Genomic DNA, 22,891 nt, shown 5'->3' with positions numbered 1-22,891 from the left:
TCAGCCCCCTCCGACTCTCCTCTCCCGCAGCCCGAGGGCGGAGGGCGTGGCGTCAAAATAAGCACACAGAAATCTGAAAAAATAAGAGAAAACCCTTCTAAGAAAATAGCACTTTTTAAATTCCATTTTATTGGAGTGAAAAAGCGACAAGAAAATCCCGGTGCGGCGGACGATGCCGAATTACTGCGCGGCCCTGAATTGCACCCGGAAAAGCACGCAGTCCGACATCGGTTTTTTCAGGTTTCCCCGGGACCCGGCTAGGTGAGTACTGCGGTGTTTCAATCATTTATGTTCATTCGTTTTCATTGATTTATTTTTGTGTGGGCGCTGGAATAGAGAACGACTGTGACCCTTCTCGCTTCCTCTCGGTGATTTTCGCTATTTGGGGTTGAGGGGCCGCCTCGAGGCTCTCCTGCAGGTGAGGGAGGCCGGTGATGATTAAAGGTCTAGAGAGCAGTGCGGGTTCTTTCTCACCTTTGTTCAACAGAACAGCCTCTCTTTTCCCCACTGCATGAGCCGAGTTGTAGTTATGATTTTTATCCGAGGGTTTATCAATCAGACAAGTGACAGCATCAACCGGCGGCGGGGGCTTTTTTTTTTCAGAGAATTCTTGAAAAGCTTGGTAAGGTTCTCCTTGCTGCGGGCACGGTGCAAGCTCATTTTTATGCACAAACTTTACTCCCGATGCAGCAAGGATTTTTGAACACAAAATAATGTAGGTGTAGAGAACTGTATGCGTTGCTTAGCATCCTTCCATGAAATGTTCATGCGTGTGTATGCATTGCAGCAAAGTGTGCTGGTCTAACTCATGTTTTCTTAGCACCGGAAACTTTACTCTAGGTTTGAGGTGGAGTAAGGTTTCCAGTGCTTGTATTGGTCTACGGGCAGAAGTAAAAGTTATGGTGTCAGAACCTGTAGTTTAATATTTTATGAACAGAAAACATATTTTTTGTGCACACACAAAAAAGCTTTTTGTACAGAAAGGGCCATTATGCTCCGAAGATTGTGGCTCCTTGACATCTTTCAAAAAGACGTTGAAGTCAGATTCGTCTTCATCGATATTGAAGGACCTAGGAACCATGATGATCCACAATGATTCTCCAGCACTGAGGGTTTGTACATCTTCCTCAGAGTCAGTGCCAAGGAACAGGGAACCTTCTTGTGCATCAAGTGGGAAGATTAAGAAGGATTCCAAGGAGCTCAGGCTAGAAGAGACTTGACATTGAGCTTCATTTATTTATTTATTTAAAGGTTCTTCTATACCGCGGTACGTATAGAAATACATCACCTCGGTTTACAGTGAAACATTAATTTAGCAACAGGCTTTACATGTAACAGTATAAAATAAACAGTAAAACAATTAATAGCAACAGGCTTTACATAAAAACATGGGTTTCAAATAATATGCATAAATATCGAACAATAGAATATTAATAACCATGTATTTGCAGGAGCAAATAATCTATCCGAGGCAAACCAACGTCTCATTATATATTATAGCCTGAATTGATAAACCAGGTGGGGGTATGGAGTTACGGATAGTAAATACCATTGTCGAGTATAAGAACTTGGAGAAGGTAAGGAATCATATGGTATAGCTGAAGGTTAGGTTAGATGAGATTCATAGTGTGAATGCTTGTTCAAACAACCATGTTTTAAGGTTTTGTTTGAAAGTTTTGTGACAGGATTCAAGCCGCAGGTCCAACGGCATGTTGTTCCAGATTTTTATACCAGCTATGGAGAATGATCGGTCTCTGGTGGACACATGTTTGATGTGTTTTAGTGGATGGACAGTTAATTTCGCTTGGTGAATGTTTCTCATTGGTCTGTTGGAGGTGCGAAAAATGACCTGATCAGAGAACCATTGCATCTCTTGGTTGTGAATTGATTTGTGGATGAGTGAGAGAATTTTAAAAGTAATTCTAAAAGATACGGGTAGCCAATGTAGGAACATGAGTGCTGGAGTAATATGTTCATGCCGTCGAGTATTAGTAATTAAACGAGCAGCGGCATTCTGCAACATTTGAAGAGGCTGGATTGTGCTTTTAGGGAGACCCAGTAGTAGTGCGTTACAATAGTCAATCCTTGGTAGAATTGTGGCTTGTAACACGGTCCGGAAATCCTGGGGATGTAATAACGGTTTAATTCTTTTCAGTGTATGTAATTTGAAGAAGCCATTCTTGATTGTGGTTGAGATGAAATTATTCAATGTAAGGTGATTATCAATCATGACCCCAAGGCTGCGGACTTGCTTCAGCTTGGTGTGGTCTGTTGTTGTTGAAGGATCAGGTTGCAAGTTTGTTGAGGTGTTCTTGTGTGGCGTTATGATGAGTAGTTCGGTCTTGTTGGTGTTGATTGCAAGAAAGTTTTCCATAAGTAGATTTTTTATTTCAGTGAGTGCTGATTCCCAGGTTTCCATGGCCTTAGTAAGTGAATCCTTGATTGGTATAATGATCTGTACGTCATCGGCATATATGAAATGACGGAGATCCAATTTCTTCAGTAGTTTACAGAGTGGAGATAGATAAACATTGAAAAGCATTGAGGAAAGGGCGGATCCTTGAGGGACACCTTGTGACAGATTTCTCGGTTTTGACAAATGGTGTCCCACTTTGACGCTGTAAGTTCTGTCTTTCAGGAATGATTGTATCCAGGATAGGGCAGTGCATGTGATTCCAATTTGTGAAAGAAGAGAGAGGAGTGTGTTGTGGTTCACCGTGTCAAATGCTGCGGAGATATCAAGTAGGGCCTTCATGTGAAGGTACTGGAATATTTGTCATTTAATTTCTTTCAGAGCACAAGCCTGAGAGGAAGGGTGACTGCAGCTTTAACTGCCTACCCTCCCAAGTGGCATTGTCTGGATGTGAGCATAGCCTACTGTACTAAAATACATCTGCAGTGGTTTTCAAGTGTCCCTTTGCTACTCAGGAAAAGGTATTCTTTCCCATTGAGATCACTCTGGTTTTGGCATCAGTGATTTTCAAGTGTGAGCCAGACGAGAAAATACAGTTTCTCTTAGCCCCTTCAAAAGCATAGAGGTACCAGCACCAAGTGTCTGGAAACATACAAGCCGATGCAATATCAGCCGCTTGGGTCAGTGTGCCACTTAACATGCGTTTTGGATGCCCTAGACTTACGCTCGATACAATACGGGGATTTGCGTGTCAAAAACATGCGTCCAATCGAGCGCATAGCTAATAGTGCTCATCACATACAAATTACATGTAGATGAGGCTATTAACTATTACCCTGCAATGTCAAAAATTGCCGCACGGCCAACATGCCCATTTTAACGTGGCAAATTTAATGCCTGCCTGGGAGCAACCGTTAAAGCATGCCGCACTCAAGGGCTCATGAAAAAAACAAAAAAATCCTTTTTGTGATTCCTCCAATTAATATCGTCACGATACAGTAGGAAAAACCACAGAAAGCAACATCCCCAAGTTCTGGCCCGAATGAAGGAGTGAATAAATTAATAAGTGTTGGGCACTTAATTTATTCACTCCTTCACTTTACTGCCAATTGGTCCATTCAGTGACCATGGTCCTTTATACTGACACATTGGGAGCAGCCCTGGTGGGTGGGAAGGGAGCTCTGGCCAGGCTGTTGTGGACACACAGCTATTCTCCTGGATGCAGAGCGCTAGGTACACACAAATTATCCATTGTCCGTCCCTTTTGGTACGACATCTCATTTTCCTATTGCATCCCGTGCCCAGGTGAGGTTAATGTGAGTGTTTAAAAAAAAAAAAAAAAAAAAAAAAGTGAACCACTCAACATACCCTAAACATCTGGGCTGCCTGGAAACACTGCTTGGTGGGGTTGGGATCCTCCTTTCAGTCATCCTTTCTTTTTCACAATCTCTTGTTCTCTCCCTGCTTACCTATCCAGTCCTTTAAAACGTGGAAAGATAAAGGGATTCTTCTTATTGAGCACACATGGGTAAACGGGAAGATATTAACTTTTGATACCCTGCAACCTAAATATCAACTTTCCCCATCTGAATTTTTTTCTTATCTGCAGATCAAACACTTTGTAACTGGTCTTCAGATGTGATCTCTACTATCCCTGGGGAAATCCTTATTTGAAGGTTATTGTGCCCGAGCAAATCTAATGAAGGGAGTGATCTCTAAAATCTATGTTCTATTAAATGTTAAATTGAAATACAAACCTGCCCACATAAGAGCTTGGGAACACGATTTAGGATTTGCTTTTTCTGATGAAGACTGGTCCCTTATCTTTCAAGCGACCAAGAAATCTTCCATCTCTTCCTTGCTACTCGAGAATAGCTATAAAATATTATACAGGTAGTATTTTACCCCTGTCAAACTTCATAGATTTTGTCTCAATGAAAGTGACATGTGTTGGCGAGGTTGTTCTTCTCAGGGAACTTTTATTCACATGTGGGTGGGATTGCCCGTGCATACAACAGCTTTGGAAGCAGATGACAGCAATCTTATCCAAGATTTTCAAGAAATGCATCCAGCTGACAAAGGAGGTGATGCTTCTAAACCTCCCAGCTCATTGTGACATTCTGGCTTCCCAGGTACTGACCCAGCAATTCTACATTGCCACAAGAAGTGAGATCGCCTCTCTCTGGAAACAAGATTGCACTCCAACGCCATGGAGAGTGATATCACGCTTGGACACAGTCTGTACTATGAGCAAAATAACTGCACTGAAGCACCATAGTCTCAGCAAGTTTAATTCCATTTGGGACCCTTATTTGTGTTGGCGACAACTTGACGCATTTTGAACTTTGACATAGAGTGTGTTTCTGGACAGCATCTATGGACGTCTAGAGTCTTTGGGTACAATTTGATGACTTTTTTCTTCTTTTGCCTTGTTTTAATTTTAGGTTCATGCGGGGGAGTGGGATTTCCTTTTTGATACATGTGAAAAGTTTTTGTTTTTTTTTGTTGGCTTGACAAGTTGTATGTATTAGCCTGCGTTCTCTTTGTACTTTATTGGTCTTCGACAACAATAAAAATGATCAATTAAAAAGAAAACACAAACTATGCGCCCAGTTTGGGCATACGTTTTTTACATGATGATATTGTATCAGCCTGATAATGTGTAGCCGACCATTGAGCAAGCACTGATTACTTTGCCATTAACACCAATGCCTTGACCCCAAGACTCAGCATTAGGATTGTCTGTGCCAAAGAGGAATCTTACAGCGTCGAAAGGGGAAGCCTTTTTGATTGTATGGCATTGTTCAGCCCTGAAGCAATTACTGAAGCCTACTGAGGCTAGAGCTGTGGGCTCACAACCCTCCCAGACCTCAACACCACTCTTAATTTTGTAGATAATTGAAGAATCCTGGAGTTACATAGTAACGACGGCAAAGAAAAAGAGCAACTAGTCCGTCCAGTCTGTCCAGCAAATTTCTTATGGTAGTAACTGCCACTCTATGCAGGTTACCCCTATGTTTTTGTTAATGGTAGTAACTGCTGCTTTGTGCTCGCTAGCCCCCAAGCCTTATGTTAAGGGTAGTAATATTAACAATCAAAACTAAGCACTGTTAAAAACCCATAAAAAAATTACTGCTAACATTTTTTTACATGGTGAGCAGCCTTCTCGATAAGTCAGACAATGTCTAGAGATGTTATTGCTTTTCCAGCATGGGGAAGAGGGCAGGGTTGAAGACGAGAAGGCTGCAGGAAAGAGCAAGGGAGTGGGGCACGTCTGGGAAAGGAGGCTGTGGGAATGAGATAATTGAGGGAAAGGATGGGAGATGAGATCATGGCAAAAGCAGGCTCCAGTCAAAGTGCAGTGTTGTCTTCTCTCACACCATTGACTGACAGGAAGACTGCACTCTTTCTGCAGGAAGATTTATTTAAAAGTTTATACTAAACTGCTTCCCCAGCCAATGTTTGACTGCCCAAAGCTGTGTACATAATACTCCAGGACAACTGTTTGCTATGCATACCTGCTATTGTATCGCAAAACACAAGATAGTTGTAAATGAAGGCCTAGAGCATCAGAGTCCTGGTTCCAACTGAGCTTGGAAGTACAAAGGAGCAGGAGGAAACCGCTGGCTAAAAGAAAATGTCTTGCCCCTCTCCCCCCCCCTTTCTGTAATAAGATATGCACATCTGGAAAAGGGTAAGAGGGTTTACTACTAAGTACTCAAGAATTCATATGCCTACTTTATTTCCTGTGATGTGGACCCATCTCTGTCTTCGATTTGTATTAGGAAACAATCATCTCCATTATCACATATTGGCTTTTAGTTTGTTGGCCTCTCGTGTATTCACAAATTGTCTGGCAGTCATCATAACAGCAGTGTGATCAGGAGGTTCATGATCTTCCCTACTTGGATGATTGGCTGGTCAAGAGCACATTATGTAATATTTGTATACCACCTCCCTCACCAAAAATTTGACTCAGAGCGGTTCACAACAATATAATAAATACATCAGTAAATACATAGATATCAAGCAGAAGGCACACCACCATCTAGGAACTGGAGTGGAGGAGTAGCCTAGTGGTTAGAGCAGTGAGCTACGAACCAGGAGACCAGGGTTCAAGTCCCACTGTTACTCCTTGAGACCTTGAGCAAGTCACTTTACCTTCCATTGCCTCAGGTACAAACTTAGATTGTAGGCCCTCTGGAGATAGGGGAATACCTACAGTACCTGATTGTAATCTGCTTTGAACTTGTAGTGAACCTACCTTAAATCTACATTATAAGTAATAGATTTTATTCTCTTAAAGTAAACAGCGAGAGAAGATTGTTAAATGGAGTGCCACGAGGATAGGGTTTGGGACTGGTTCTGTTCAATAACTTTGTGAGCAACATTGTGGAAGGGATAGAAGGCAAGGTTTATCTATTTGCAGATGATACTAAGACCTGAAATGAAGTGGTCATGCCTGAAGGAGTAGAGAGAATGAAAACTGATTTAAGAAAGCCTGAGTGGTCAAAGGTTTGGTAGTTGGGATTCAAAGCCAAGAAATGTAGAGTCGTGCATCTGGGGTGTGGTAAGAGCTGTATGTGATGGGGGTGAAAGATTAATGTGCATAGACTGGGTGAGGGACCTTGAAATGATGGTGTCTGGTGATCTGAAGGTGGTGAAGCAATGTGACAAGGTGATAGCTAAAACCAGAAGAATGCTGGGCTGCATAGAGAGAGGAATAACCAGAAAGGAAAAGGTGGTGGTGATGCCCTTGTACAGGTCCTTGATGAGGTCTCACCTGGAGTACTGGGTTCAATTCTGGAGACCGTATCTCAAAAAGGATAGAGACAGCACAGAGGTGGTCCAGAGAAGGGCAACCAAAATGGTATGGGGTCTGTATTGGAAGATTTTATGAGAGAGAGGCTTAAAGATCTAAATATGTACTGTATGTATCTATACGGAGAGGGTGGTGGACGCCTGGAATGCCCTTCCGGAGGATGTGGTGAAGACCAGAACTGTGAAGGACTTCAAAGGGGCGTGGGATAAACACTGTGGATCCATAAAGTCAAGAGGCCGCCAATGAAGAGTGGGAGACTCGCCAGAATGACGGCTACTGCCTGGAGACAATACCCTTATTCAATAAACATACACATGCTTACTGTGACTCCAACATCGCTCTAAGCTTCAACAGCAAGAGGAAATGTGGAAAAATGGATTTACACTCACAAAGAGGGGAGTAGCTGGCTTGTTACGGCGGTTACTACCCCAAACCAAATAAGCCTGATGCTTCACCTTCAATGCATATACAGCATAGTTCTCTGCTTCAACGGCAGGGGAGAAGAAAAAAGGGTTCGCACTCACAAAGTGGGGAGTAGCTGGCTTGTTACGGCGGTTACTACCCCAAACCAATTGTGTCCGATACTTCACTTTCGATGCATATCCAGCATGGCTCTCTGCTTCAACAGCATGGGAGAAGACTGATACATCACACATTTCCAGCATAGCTCCCTGCTTCAACAGCAGGGGAGAAGAAAAACAACCAATAAGGACTGTATAACATAGTCTGGGTAAAACAAATAAGCATGGGTGTAGCTTGCTTATTGTGGCGGTTACTACCCCTACTACCCCTAACTAATCAAGCTAGATATTTCAATGGTGGGGGTGGAAGGGAAATAGAACCAAGAGCTAAGAGAAACAGATAAGTATGAGAGAAAAAAACGTGTGAAGCTTGCTGGGCAGACTGGATGGGCCGTTTGGTCTTCTTCTGCCGTCATTTCTATGTTTCTATGTTTCTATGTTTATACACAAGCAATTGTCTGCTATTTCTATTGTGGATGTAGTTTTTTACTATGTTACAATGTCACAATGTAAAGATAATATGACCTGTGGTCACACTATCACTTAAGTTATTATGTAAACCGATGTGATAATTATGTTTAAATATCGGTATATAAAAATAAATAAATAAAATGTACATTTTTTGCTTAGTTAAACCATAAGAATAACAATTGCTATACTGGGGCAGACTGAGAGTCCGTCAAGCCCAGTATCTTGTTTTCAGCAGTGGCCAATCCAGGTCACACATACCTGTCAAGATTCCAAATGGTAGATAGATCCCATGCTGCTAATCCCAGGGATAAGTGGCTTTCCCAAGTCTACATGATTAATAACAGTTTATGGACTTCTCCAACAATTGCTCAGTGTGTCAGACAGTGATTCCTGAGGACAAATTCATTGCCTGTCCAGAGCAAAAAAATAAAAATTAATAAAAATAATGCTGAGAAGGACACAAGCACATTTCAATAGGGATGTTCACTTCTGTTCAGCACCGGTGTTTGGACAGCTCCTCTTGCTAGATGGCTACATCCAAATTAATAGCACTTTTCAAAATTGTGAAACACGCTAAAAATGCCAAAGTTTAGAAAAGAGATTAATAATTTATCACTTTAAATTTGATACTGATTTTGACTGCAACTTTTGCTGTTAAATATTTTATGCCTTTTTTTTTCCAGTTTTTCTCTTTATTGAATTTTTAAACAATTACATAAAGCATTATTACACGCCTTATAGCAGAAGGAGTAAACATTTATATTTCTTTAAGGGGGAAAAAAAAAGGGAATAAAAGTGAACAATAAATCAAAGTAGAACTTTTTAAATTATTCTTTTCCATTGTTTTATCCCATACCAACAACTATATTACTCTTTACTCCTTAACTTATTTAACATGAAATTTAGGGAGTACAAACAGAAAGTGGAGCAATACTAACCAAATACTGCTGTATTCTGAATTCAATCCTCTATGAAATAAAGGAAGTTACAGGGTTACTATTATATACCGGATTCACTAACTGAGCCTAACCTAGATTCATTTCTTGAATTAAAAAATATTTCCAGCTGTTCGGGCTCCACAAAAATATATCTGTTGTTATCCATTGTTAATGCACATTTACAGGGAAACTTATCAATATTTGAGCACCTAATAAATGGGTTCTTGGACAGAGAGAGAGAAATTTTTTTCTACGTAATTGAGTTAATCTTGTAATGTCCGGATATATCCATATTCTTTCACCTAAGTAAAGTTTGTTTCTATTACGGAAAAAACTTTTGAGTATGTTGTCTCTTTCTCCAGGAACTAAGAATTTTAATAGCAACTCTATTTGCTCTTCCTGTGATGTTTCTAAAAACCTGGTCAAATCTTCAAGTGGCAATGGTGATATAGAGTACTCAACTCTGTTTTCCCCGCTCTCAATAGCTGTTCCACCTCTCTGAGTAGTCTCAGGTAGAAAATATGCATTCATGATAGTGGCCAACTCACCACTTTGGAAACAGCAATATTTCTCGGAGATATTTTGCAAACTCTTCCTTTGGTAATATTAGCTTGCACTTAGGGAAATTCATTACTCTCAGATCATTATATCTGAGGTTATTTTCCAGACTTTCTAATCTCTTATTTGTCTTGGAGTCCCCTTGAATTAATCCAGACTGAACACCCTTTATCTGGTTAATTTGAGAGTCCAAGTCTTGAATTTTAGCTGAGTTTGCTGACACCACCGGGTTTACCACATTAAATTGGTCTTGAAAACCTGATATAGAATTTGTCAAAGAAACAATTGCCTTTTCAATCGCAGAAACTGCATTCCACAGCACATCTAAAGTCACTATTTCAGGTTTTTTAAATAAAGTAATTCCAGCAATATTTACCGGTGGGTCCCAGCTCAGTTAGGCCTGTCGAACTCCTTCCAAAGGCGGTGGTTCCTGGCAGAACACTGCCTACACTGCTTAAGACCCCAATGTTTATTTCTTTCAGGGCGGTTGAAACTCCTCCGTCCTGAAGTTGCCCGTCGCTCCGGCAGTTGGGCCTCCCTCGCACACTTCCCCCACCTGAAGCAACTTTGGCTACGGGGATTCAGCTGACCCACTCGCTCTGACATGGGCAGGGGGAGAGGATCAGGCACCTCATGGTAAAAGACATACTCCCAATGCTTGAAGCTCTTGCAGTGGAGTATACAAGGCATAGTATTTGGAGCAAACCCACCTTATGCCCTGAAGATTGAAGAGGGAAATCTTTGACGATCCTTCTCCAGGGGTGACCCTTCATTTTTATTTTATTTATTTATTTAATTGTTTTTATATACCGACATTCATTGGAGTATATCACATTGGTTTACATTATAACTAATGAATAATAAGACTGAGGTGTCTTATTATTGATACATTATAACATTGATGACATAGAAACTTAAGACTAAGGTGCCTTATAAATTAATACATTATAATATATAACCATTATAACTTGGGACTAAGGTGTCTTATTATTGATACATAGTAACATTGCATCATTGCAAAACATCAAAAAACATTGAAGAACATCGAAACAAAGTAACAGTGAAAAATAGAAAACAGTATGAGTAGGTGTCTTTGCTGAGAGGAAGGGTGAGGGAAATGTTAATGGGCATGGGGGTGGTTGGGTGGGTCGGGGAAGGGGGGTGACATGGGGGGAGAGTTAATCTGTGTGTTGGTAGGCTTTTTGGAATAGCCAGTTTTCAAGTATTTTTTGAAAGATTGGGTGGAGGGTTCCAGTCTTAGTTGGGTGGATAGCTTGTTCCAAAGGGAGGGGCCTGCTACTGAGATGGTGCGTTCTCTGGTGGAGGTGAGGTGAGCTAGTTTTGGGTGAGGTATGGCAAGCAGGCCTGTGTTTTGGGACCGCAGGTTTCTCTGGTAGTCATGAAGGTGGGGAGAGTCCTTTAGCCATTTGAGTTTTTCATTGTTAATGGTTTTGAGCATGAGGGTGAGGATTTTGTATTGTGACCTGTACTTTATGGGGAGCCAGTGGAGTTATTTTAGTATGGGGGTGATGTGTGAGGAGCGCTTGCTGTTTGTGAGAGATCTGGCTGCTGCGTTTTGCAGAAGCTGGAGGGGTTTTGTGGAGGAAGCGGAGAGTCAGAGGAGGAGGGAGTTACAGTAGTCCAGTTTGGAGAATATGAGGGACTGTAGTACAGTGTGGTAATCGTGGTTGAATAGTAGAGGGTTGAGCTTTTTGAGGATTTGAAGTTTGTAATAGCCCTCTTCGTTTGTCAAGTTGATATGTTTCTTCATGTTGAGTTCAGAGTCCAGAGTGATACCAAGGTCTTTTACTTCGTTGGAGAATTTGATGTTTGGATGTGTGGACACGATGTTGTGGATGGTCTTTGTGGTGGGTTTGTTTGAGATGTGTAGTATTTCAGTTTTATTGTGGTTGAGAGTGAGTGATATCTGAGTGAGGAGGTTTTTTATTTGTATGGAGAGGGATTCTTATAATGAGATGGTGTTTGATATGTTTTCTTTGATGGGGAGTGGAATCTGGATGTCGTCTGCGTAGATGAAATATGGGAGGTCCAGGCTGGAGAGGAGTTTGCAGAGGGGGAGCATATATATATATATTGAACAGGGTGGAGGAGAGTGAGGAGCCTTGAGGTAGGCCGTGGGGGAGAGGGAATTGTTTTGATTCACAGTTGTTGAGATGAACTTTGTAGGATCTGTTAGATAGGTAGGAGCTAAACCATTTAAGGGTGTTTTCACCTAGCCCAGTCTCCATTAGTTGGATTAATAGAATGTCATGGTTTACGGTATCGAAGGCGGCAGAGATGTCCAGAAGTATCAGAAGGTAGGAGTGACTGGTATCGATGCCTCTTAGGGCTGTGTCTGTGAAGGATAAGAGGAGAGTCTCGGTGCTGAGGGATTTCCTGAATCCGTGTTGGGTGGGGTACAGTATATTGTGGTTTTCCAGGTGTTCCGAGAGTTGGAGGTTCACATGTTTCTCTGTGATCTTGGATATGAATGACAGATTTGAGATGGGTGTGTAGTTGGGGTTTAGATGTGGTTTTTTGAGAATGGGTTTGATTATGGCACATTTCAGGGCTTCAGGGAAGATGCCTTGTTCAAGTGATGTATTTATTATGTCAGCAATAGGTTTGGCGATGAGATCTGGGATGAGTTTGAGTATCTTGATGGGGTCGAGGGGGTGGATGGCTGGGTTTATATTTTGAATGATTTTCTTAACTTCGGTGGAGGCAATAAGTTCGAAGTTGGACTAGGTGGGGAGTGCGGTGTTGAGTGGGATTGGGATTTCCTTGTTTGTGTAGGGGTAGGGAGCTATCAGCTTTGTAATTTTATCTGAGAAGAAGTGGGCAAGTTCTTCGTGTGTCTTTGTGTTGCTGGCTGTGGTGGGAGAATGGTGGCTGGGTTGCATCGGTTTGGAGATGAGGTCAAATAGGGCTCTGGGGTTGTATTGGTGTTGATGGATTTTCTTTCCGGTGTCGGGTCTGTAGATGTGGAGAAACGTTCTGTATCTGTCAAGGTGGGGAGGGGTAGGATGCCTTCTCCAGGTTTTTTCTGCTTGTCTTTTGGTGTTTTTCAGCTCTGGGTTGTACCGTGGTGTTTTGTGGGGGTTGTTGGTGATTGCTTTGGAGATGATAGGGCATTTGGTTTTGGCAATTTCAGTGTTGATGGTGATCCAGGAGTTGATGGCCGTGTTTGGATCGTTGAGATCTAAGGTTGTTAGTGCATTGGCGAGAGCTTCTGTTAGGTCTTAGCTGGTGCAGGGTTTGTGGAATTTAATGTATTTTTTTGGAGTTGTATTCTGTGTGGTTGATTTTCAGTCGTAGTGTGGTCTGAATTAGTTTGTGGTCAGACCACGGGATGCTGGTGGTAGTGGGAGGGCTGTTGGAGGTTGAGATTTTGTCATTGATGAATATCAGATCGAGGGTGTGTCCTGATTTTTGGGTCGGGGCAAGTATGATTTGATTGAAACCCATTGCCCTCATGGTGTCAAGGAGGAGTATGCATTGTGGGGGGAGGGGGGTGGTGTCCATATGGAGATTGAAGTCTTCTAGTATAATTGCAGGTAGGTCCATGTTGATTTGGAAGGATATGGTTTCGATGAGGGTGGATAGGTTGTGATCTAGGCATTTTGGAGGGGCGTATAGCAGGAGAATTTGGAGGCTTTTGGATTTAAAGAGGCCTATTTCTAGGGGCGGTGATATGTTGATGGGGATACATGTGAGGTTGAGTTTTTTTAAGGGCCAGAAGGAGGAGACCACCTCCTCTTTTTTTTTGGTCTGGGTAGGGAGAAGATCTTGTATGTTGTGTGAGGAAGTTGGTTGATTAAGGTTGTGTCTGATTTTTTTGAGCCATGATTCAGTGATGCATAGGATGTCAGGGTGGTTGTCTGTTAGGTTGTGTAAAATGGGAATTGTTTTGGAGATGGCTTGGGCATTGATGAGAAGCAGAATTAAGATTGAGAGTGCTGTCAGGTGAGTGTTGTGGGTGGTGGGGATGGTGGTGAGGCATCTTGGGCACGGGGAGATGTAGTGTCTTTTGAGTGGGGTGCAGTTGCAGTTGTGTGGGGGCAGTTTGGGGTATGTATGCACGGTGTTGCTTGGGAGTGAGGGCAGTGATGGGGGAGGTGGGTTTAGTGTGTAGGTTCAGTGTGAGTGGTGTCCCCGAGTGTTGGTCATGGTATGGTGGTGAAACTGGCTAGGGGGTTTGGATGGAGGGTTTGCAGGACGGTGGGTCTGGGATTTGGTAGAGAGGGTATCCTTTGAAGTAGCTGGGGGGAGGTGGGTTTCGTGAGCGAGCGGGGTGATGGCTGGTGGTCATCTTCTCGGAGCGCTCCTTTGTGCGTGCGACACCTGGCGAGCTGTGTTGGAGTTAAAGGGAACTCCTTCGGTGCCTCGATGTCACCTTGGGGATGTTCCTTTGGCCTGCGGAAGGAGCGGAGTCAAAGCGAGGCCTGGATGGACCGGAATTGGGTGGGCTGGCTGTTTTTCTCCGGTGGGATCGTGCCGAATCAGAGGATGAAGAAGTGGCCTGTGTCCACTCTTGAGTTCCTTCTCGATATTTCCTGCTAGACCAGTGGAGGTCTTTGCTTCCGTTGCTCCTTCATCATTGGGGTTGTGACTTAATGTTCACCCATGGTCAGGAGATAAAGATTCTACAGTGTGGAATTTTTATTCCCATTGTCCCTTTTTGTCTCATAATTAGGACTTCATGGCAGTCCTCTCACCCTCATTCTCCCTTCATTCTCCTCTTCTTCCCCCTTATGTTTTCTCCTCTGCAGTTCTCACTCTGTCACTTTCTCCTCACTCTCTCACTCTCTCACAACATAAGAATATGCCATACTGGGTCAGACCAAGGGTCCATCAAGCCCAGCATCCTGTTTCCAACAGTGGCCAGTCCAGGCCATAAGAACCTGGCAAGTACCCAAAAACTAAGTCTATTCCATGTTACCATTGCTAGTAATAGCAGTGGCTATTTTCCAAGTCAACTTAATTAATAGCAGGTAATAGACGTCTCCTCCAAGAACTTATCCAATCCTTTTTTAATCACAGCTATACTAACTGCACTCTGGCAACAAATTCCAGAGTTTAATTGTGCGTTGAGTAAAAAGAACTTTCTCAAATTAGTTTTAAAAGTTGCCTCATGCTAACTTCATGGAGTGCCCCCTAGTCTTTCTAATATCCGAAAGAGTAAATAACCGATTCACATCTACCCGTTCTAGACCTCTCATGATTTTAAACACCTCTATCATATCCCGCCTTAGCCGTCTCTTCTCCAAGCTGAAAAGTCCTAACCTCTTTAGTCTTTCCTCATAGGGGAGCTGTTCCATTCCCCTTATCATTTTGGTAGCCCTTCTCTGTACCTTCTTCATCACAAGTATATCTTTTTTGAGATGCGGCGACCAGAATTGTACACAGTATTCAAGGTGCGGTCTCACCATGGAGCGATACAGAGGCATTATGACATTTTCCGTTTTATTCACCATTCCCTTTCTAATAATTCCCAACATTCTGTTTGCTTTTTTGACTGCCACAGCACACTGAACCGACTATTTCAATGTGTTATCCACTATGCCGCCTAGATCTCTTTCTTGGGTTGTAGCACCTAGTATGGAACCTAACATTGTGTAACTATAGCATGGGTTATTTTTCCCTATATGCATCACCTTGCATTTATCCATATTAAATTTCATCTGCCATTTTGATGCCCAATTTTCCAGTCTCACAAGGTCTTCCTGCAATTCATCACAGTCCACTTGAGATTTAACTACTCTGCATAATTTATTTATTTATTTAAAAATGTATACCGCTTTTACAAACTATGTTTAATCAAAACTGTTTACATAAAGCATTTCTAAAAAATTAAGAAATTAATTGCATTAAAACAAAAGAAACTGAAAAAAAATACAAAATAATTATACAAAAAAATGTATTATCAAAAAGAAAGTTGTTAACTATAACATAAATAAAAATATCATAAGATGCCATGTAAATACATGTAGGAATTGAGTTATTAAGTGAACTTGAAAACTGGAATTAATTATTTGGTAATTATGGATTTAAAAGCAATTTGAAATAGGTAAGTTTTTAAGGATTTTTTGAATTGAGTCAAGTTAGGTAGGGATCTTAATGAGTCTGGTAGTGTATTCCATAGAATTGGACCCCTCTTTTTCTGGTAATCTCTAATTGAGCCTGTCGGGGTGATGGAATATCGAGCAAATTTTTATTCATTGATCTGAGATGTCTGGCAGGTTTGTATATACGAAGAAGTGAACATAGGGTGGTGGAATTAGGATTGTGGATAAGAGAATGTATAATGGTTAGGATTTTATATTGTATTCTGTATTTGACTGGTAACCAATGTAATGATTGAAGTATTGGAGTAATGTGATTTTTGATTGAAGAAGTGGTTAAGATACGAGCAGCTGTATTTTGAATTACTTGAAGTGGCTGAAGTGTATTATCTGGAAGACCTATATATAAAGAATTACAGTAATCGAGCCCAGAAAAGACAATAGATTGAAGAACAGTCCGGAAATCTTGAAAAAATAGTGAAGGACGCAGACGTTTCAGAAGTTGTAGTTTAAAAAAAGAGTTTTTTGTAACTCGTGAAATGTGGTGTTTTAATGATAAATCCGAATTAATGGTTATGCCTAAATTTTTTGCTGCTTTAGAAACGGGAATAGAAACACCGTTAAATAGCAATTGGGACAGAGGACATATGGAAGAATTTGTAATTGAGGTCAGATGAACTATTTCTGTTTTTGCTGGATTTAGTTTCAACCGGTTATGAGACAGCCAAGTATCTATTGTTGTCAGATATAGAGATACCAAAGATAGAGTATGTGACCATGAGTTACTGTAGGGTACTATGAACTGCAAATCATCTGCATAAATTTTGAACTGTAAGTTTAAAGAAGCCAGGATACGGCAAAGGGGAAGAAGATAAATGTTAAAAAGAATAGGAGATAGAGAGGAACACCAGAAGCAATGATATATGGATCTGAGGAATGATTACCTATATTAACTTGTTGAATACGGTCAGATATGAATGAAGAAAACCATTGTAAAACAGAACCTGATATGCCTATGGATTTAAGAATGGAAATAAGAATATAATGATCGACAGTATCAAAGGCCGTGGAAGTATCTAGAAAAACAATGATATAATCAGTGTAAGAATCGAAAGCACGAAATATGATATCAAAAGAAGATAATAGAAGAGTTTCAGTGGAATGACCTTTTCTAAAACTGTGTTGATTTGTGTGAAGTATATCGTTTTCTGTGAGATAGTTTGAAAGCTGGGATAACACCACTGATTCGATAAGTTTTGCTATTGATGTTAATGTGGCAATGGGCCTAAAATTACTGAGATCAAAACTGTCTTTTGATTTATTCTTTAAAATGGATGGAAACTGTCCATTTTTTAGGGATTGGCTGACCAATAAGGCATGAAAATTACTAGCATAAGGGGCTAATTTTGTGTCATCCGCAAATTTGATCACCTCACTCGTTGTACCCCTTCCCAGAACATTTATAAATATATTAAAAAGCACCGGTCCAAGTACAGATCCATGAGGCACTCCACTTTTTACCTTTTTCCACTGTGAAAACTGATTATTTAATCATACTCTCTGTTTCCTGTCTTTTAACCAGTTTGTAATCCAGGAAAGGACATCGCCTCCTATCCTATGACATTTTAGTTTTCGTAGAAGCCTCTCATGAGGGACTTTGTCAAACGCCTTCTGAAATCCAAATACACCACATTTGCCGGTTCACCTTTGTCCACATGTTTATTCACCCCTTAGAAAAAAATGTAGGAGATTTGTGAGGCAAGACTTCCCTTGTTGGCTGTGTCCCATCAAACCGTGTCTTTCTAAATGTTTTGTGATTTTATTCTTTTATAACATTTTCCACAATTTTTCCTGGCACTGAAGTCAATCACACTGGTCTATAGTTTCCCGGATCACCCCTGGATCCCTTTTTAAATATAGGGGTTACATTGGCCATCTTCCAATCTTCTGGTACATCAGAATATTTTAATAAGTCTGAAATTTCATTTTTTTTTTTAGTTCTTTCGAACCCTGTGGTATATACCATAAGGTCCAGGTGATTTACTACTCTTCAGTTTGTCAATCAGGCCTACCACATCTTCCTGGTGCACCATGATTTGGTTCAGTTGATCTGAATTATCACCCATGAAACCCATTCTGGAGAAGGTTATCTCTCCAATATCCTCTTCAGTAAACACTGAAGCAAAGAAATCATTTATATGCTAGTATACAAGCTGATTATTGGCTCAATTGAGTCTATTGTGTGTGTATATATATAATGTTTTCAGCTCATGTATTTACCTAAACTCTGTTTGGTAAATCTGCTACTAAATTTTCCTTTAGTTCTAGAATTCAGTTGATTATATTTTAGTATGTTTAGATGTACATAATATTCAGTAAACACACACATTCCTGGGCTCATCTGGATATCTGCAAGGAAGGTGCCATGTGGATTGAATCAGAATGTTAAATAGCATAAATTTGTGTTGACATAAGCAATTGGGTAATTTTTCCAAAATTATTATGATGTTATAATCCTTTTTGGATAGTTTTTAAGGGTATAAATATGATTTGATTATTTAATTTTTTAAAATTTATATTCCAGTTTATGGCACTCCAAAGCAGATTATGTTCAGGTTCTGTAGATATTTCCCTATCCCCAGTTGGCTTACAATCTGTTTGTATCTGTATATTCTTTCATGTGACTGTTTTGTTTTAAATAGAAAGTAAACCCCTGCTCATGAAATACCATCTTATTGGCTAACATCTCTCTTTTTTTTTTTTTTTTATTAAACTAAATGGGATTAGTGTAGACTGAAGTGTGAATGAGAGCCCTTATGGTATTTATTCCAGGCTTTGTGATACAGTTTGTATTAAGAAACCACAAGCAAGAGGTGGCAGCATCAAAAGGTTTTACTTTAAATGAAATGGACTTTCTGCTAGAGGAAGAGTTTGATTTCTCTAATAGACATTTTTGAAAGTCCATATTGGACGCTGTTCTGCACACTCAAGGATTCTCCATTTAAAGATGTTCGTATTTAAAAAAATGTATGAGCTACAACATTATCTTCACCAGCCTTGACTACTGCAACTCTCTCCTGATAGGTCTACCTAAAGGGACCTTAAAACCACTTCAACTATTACAGAATGCCGTAGCGAGAGTCCTAACTGGCAAAACGAAATCAGACCACATTACACCTGTGCTCAACAGTTTACATTGGCTTCCAGTCGATAAAAGAATCGAGTTCAAAATACTTACAATTCTACACAACGCAATTCACATAACAGACAAACACGGCATTTGACAATGTCATACATGTACACAGATCGCAACGTACAACTAGAACAGCAAGTAAATTACAACTTGAAATACCATCTCTCCCATTAGCCAAGCTATCCAACACAAGGAAAAGAGCCATATTCATAGCTGGTCTGAAATTATGGAACTCTCTACCTGAGCACTTATCCTCGCAAACCAATATCAAGGCATTTAAAAAAGAGCTCAAAACTTGGTTATTCTGTCAAGCATTCAAAGATGGTATTGGTTAATACCACACAACATATCGAAGTCACATCCTTTCACAGACATGAAATGGCAAAAACTAGAATATGACACCGAACATTTTTAAGCTAGTAATTACATGGTTTGATCATAAATACACCTAGTGTTAAACGTTTTGAAGTTACTTGTAAGACTTTTAATTCCTTAATTTTTTAATATTTATTCTTAGTTTTGATGTCTCCTCTGTTTCTTTCAGTTCACGGTTAAATGTAATATGTTGTTGTAACTGTAAACCGGGGTGAAAGCTGATAGCTATACCTCGGTATAGAAAAACTCTTAAATAAAATAAAAATAAATATGGATAGAAGATATTTGTTTGAATGGTTGAGCACAGTGAGATCAATATTCAGCACCATTTAGCTGGATAACTGTTTGTCTGGCTAAGTATTCAGCCGGCTACGCTGTGCTCGGACTGGGGATGTAGTGGGGAGGAGCTCCTTATCCTGCTCACTTACAGGTCGATACTGTAAGACCGCGGGAGAGCGGACGAACACCCGCTCTCCCGGCGCGCGCACCAGCCCTTCGCTGGTGCGGGCGATTCAGTATTTAAATGAGGTGACGCGGGAAAAACGGGGAAAAGGAGGCGCTAGGGACACTAGCGCGTCCCTAGCGCCTCCTTTTTGTCAGGAGCGGCGGCTGTCAGCGGGTTTGACAGCTGACGCTCAATTTTGCCGGCGTCGGTTCTCGAGCCCGCTGACAGCCACGGGCTCGGAAACCGGACGCCGGCAAAATTGAGCGTCCGGTTTTCGGCCCGACAGCCGCGGGCCGAATTCAAATTTTTATTATTTATTTATTTATTTATTTTTACTTTCGGGACCTCCGACTTAATATCGCTATGATATTAAGTCGGAGGGTGCACAGAAAAGCAGTTTTTACTGCTTTTCTGTGCACTTTCCTGGCGCCGGAAGAAATTAGCGCCGACCTTTGGGTCGGCGCTAATTTCTTAGAGTAAAATGTGCGGCTTGGCTGCACATTTTACTTACTGGATCCCGCGCGCATACCTAATAGGGCCATCAACATGCATTTGCATGTTGAGGGCGCTATTAGGTGCCGCGGGTGGGCCGCGTGTTTTCCTCCCCTTACTGAATAAGGGGTAAGGGAAAACACGCGTCCAGAGCAGGCTGACAGTGCGCTCCGACGGAGCACACTTTACTGTATCGACCTGTTAGGGGGTAATTTTCAAAAGGAGTTACGCACGTAAATGTATCTACTATTGTAGCAATTTTCAAAGCCGTTTATTTGAGTAAAGTACACTTACACAGAATCCTGTGGGCAATTCAATGGCATATATTGTAGCAATTTTCAAAAGCCCACTTACTCGAGTAAATGCTTTTTAAAATCAGGAGAGCATGTGAGAGCAAATGTGTGCGTGGAGAGAGCATACACTTCTCTTGTGTTCTCGCATGCTCTCTCTCACATGTTCTCTCTTGCACACGCTCTTGGTGCGTGGGAGAGAGCGCACACGAGAGAGCATGTGCTCATTTTCTCACATGCTCTCTCTGTTGCGCACTCTGTCTTGTGCTGTTTCTCTCCATGCGTTGTCTTGTGCGCCCTTTGTATGCAAGAGAGCAGGCTCGCGCTCTCATGCTCTCTCTGACTCGTTTCTTGAGCTGCAGGCGGAATGGGGTCTCTCAGTGGCCGTGGGGTGTCTCTGGCTATGCTTCTTTTCCTGGGCCATGGAAGCCTTGCTGAGCTGCTCCTCTTCTGCCTCCAACCCCCTCCAGGTGTGCCGGCTTGTGCAATTGCTCGGTTTGCACACCCAGTTTTGCCGGCCTGCTGGTGCCCACCCCCACTGTAACACTGATCCCCCTTGTGCTTGCTTCCCTCATTATGGGGTCTGAAATGAGACTTCTGGCACTTTCAGGATTCAGTCCTTCTTAAGGCCGTCACCCTGGTCTGAGGCTGATAGCAGCCACTGAAGCTGCCCGAGAAAGTTGTACATTGTCAGGAGTTTCTCCACAGTGTGCTGGGCAAGAATGGAATCATTTCAGAATTCTTCCCCTCACCTTTCCTTCCACTAAGAGACAACTGTAATGGCTTGAGCAGGTCCTCATTTTAAAGCAGCTTTCTCCTCAGAGCCTCGAGGAAGCCAGGCTCAGTGCAGCAAGTTTCATTTGTTTAAAATAATGATTAGTCTGCAGCAGCCAGCGCCCCTCCACTCAAGGCTTGTTCATGGCTCCCCGCACTCCCGCTCCGGGGTAGGCAACTCCAGTCCTGGAGTGCTACAGATTGGTCTCTTCCCCCCTGGGGATATCTGCAATGAATATGTATGAGGTATATTTGCATACACACACGGCCACCATTTTATGCAAATATCTCGTGCATGTTCATTGTAGATATCCTGAAAAACAGATATCTGTACCCCAGCCCTGATCTGAAGTAAACTAAACATGCTGTCTAAGATTAAGCCATTTATGGTTTGGATTCCTTTGATTAAAGTTTGTGCTTTGCGTTTTAGATGTAAGAAGTGGGTGGAGAACTGTCGAAGAGTGGATTTAGAGGAAAAAACAGCAGACCAGTTAAATAAATGTTACAGACTATGTGCGCAACATTTTGAGTCCTCAATGGTTCGTAGAAGTGTAAGTATGACAATTTAAAAACAGCTTGCACCTCATATTTAAGCACCAATCTCTCCTACGCACACCAAATATTTATTTTGCTCTGAGTTGGAGGGCAACCTCCCTTACCTTCCCCCCCCCCCCCAAAAAAAAAAAGCTGAGTCAGAACTGCCTAGGCTCCTTATTTTTTTTTTTCAAGCAGCACCTAATGGTGGCCTGGGGACCTCATGAAAGAAGGAAGGATGATGTCCAAGCCCTACAGACCACTTTCTTAGTTTCCATAAACCGAATGGAAACTTGAAATTCTAAACAAATGCAAGACTAAATTTAGGAATGTGCTTTGTTTTGGCAGTTCTTTGCATTAAAATTATTCAGATTGCTTTTTAATGATTATGTATGTCTACACAGTTGTCAGCTATTGAATTCATTTTAACAGTGACATGAATACCCTTCCACCAAGAATATGCTTTTGAAACAGTGTTTACTGAGGATAATAGCCATACTGGCAGTGCAGTTTTACTATTACTTTAAATATGATGAAGAAGATGGTAATTAGATAACTGCAGGAAAAAAATATTTTTCAACTTTAAGACAAGATAGTGCTTTATCTGACCTTAACTGCAAGCTATTTTGATATAACTAATAAAGTATGACCCATGTTCTATTATGTTGTGCATGCTGATAATGTAAAATAAACAGTATTAAAGCTAGCATCAGACCATTTCATTTATTATTAGAATGAATAAGCCTAAAGTTTCATATGGTTTGGGAAAGTCATTGAATATCAGAATACATAACATAGATCGATATTGAACATGAGCTGTGGATGTCTAAATATTTGACCTAAGTTGGCTGTTTTGGGATTGGTGGTGAAATAATCTAGTAGGGCGCACAATGCTGTTCTAAAAATATTGTTCAAGCATGTTTGTTTTATTTATTTATTTAGTAAAACGTTTTATAATCTGCAGCTTCCTTCATTGTTCAGTGCTTCGAACATCAAACAT

At 41.2% G+C, this 22,891-nt stretch overlaps 1 protein-coding gene across 1 annotated transcript in view; it reads left to right on the top strand.

Moving 5' to 3' along the window:
* Window positions 1–22,891, top strand: part of LOC115091876 (52 kDa repressor of the inhibitor of the protein kinase-like) — a 46,132-nt gene continuing 23,241 nt past the window's right edge. The window contains exons 1-2 of the mRNA XM_029602158.1: window positions 1–261; window positions 21,788–21,908. Of these exons, the coding sequence (XP_029458018.1) occupies window positions 173–261; window positions 21,788–21,908 (210 nt within the window). The 5' untranslated portion in view covers window positions 1–172. The remainder of the gene's footprint in view (window positions 262–21,787; window positions 21,909–22,891) is intronic.

Source organism: Rhinatrema bivittatum, chromosome 5 (genome assembly GCF_901001135.1).
Source record: "Rhinatrema bivittatum chromosome 5, aRhiBiv1.1, whole genome shotgun sequence".
NCBI lineage: Eukaryota > Metazoa > Chordata > Amphibia > Gymnophiona > Rhinatrematidae > Rhinatrema > Rhinatrema bivittatum.
The sequence above is the reverse complement of the archived record's forward strand: the minus strand, read 5'-3'. Positions and strand labels throughout refer to the sequence as shown.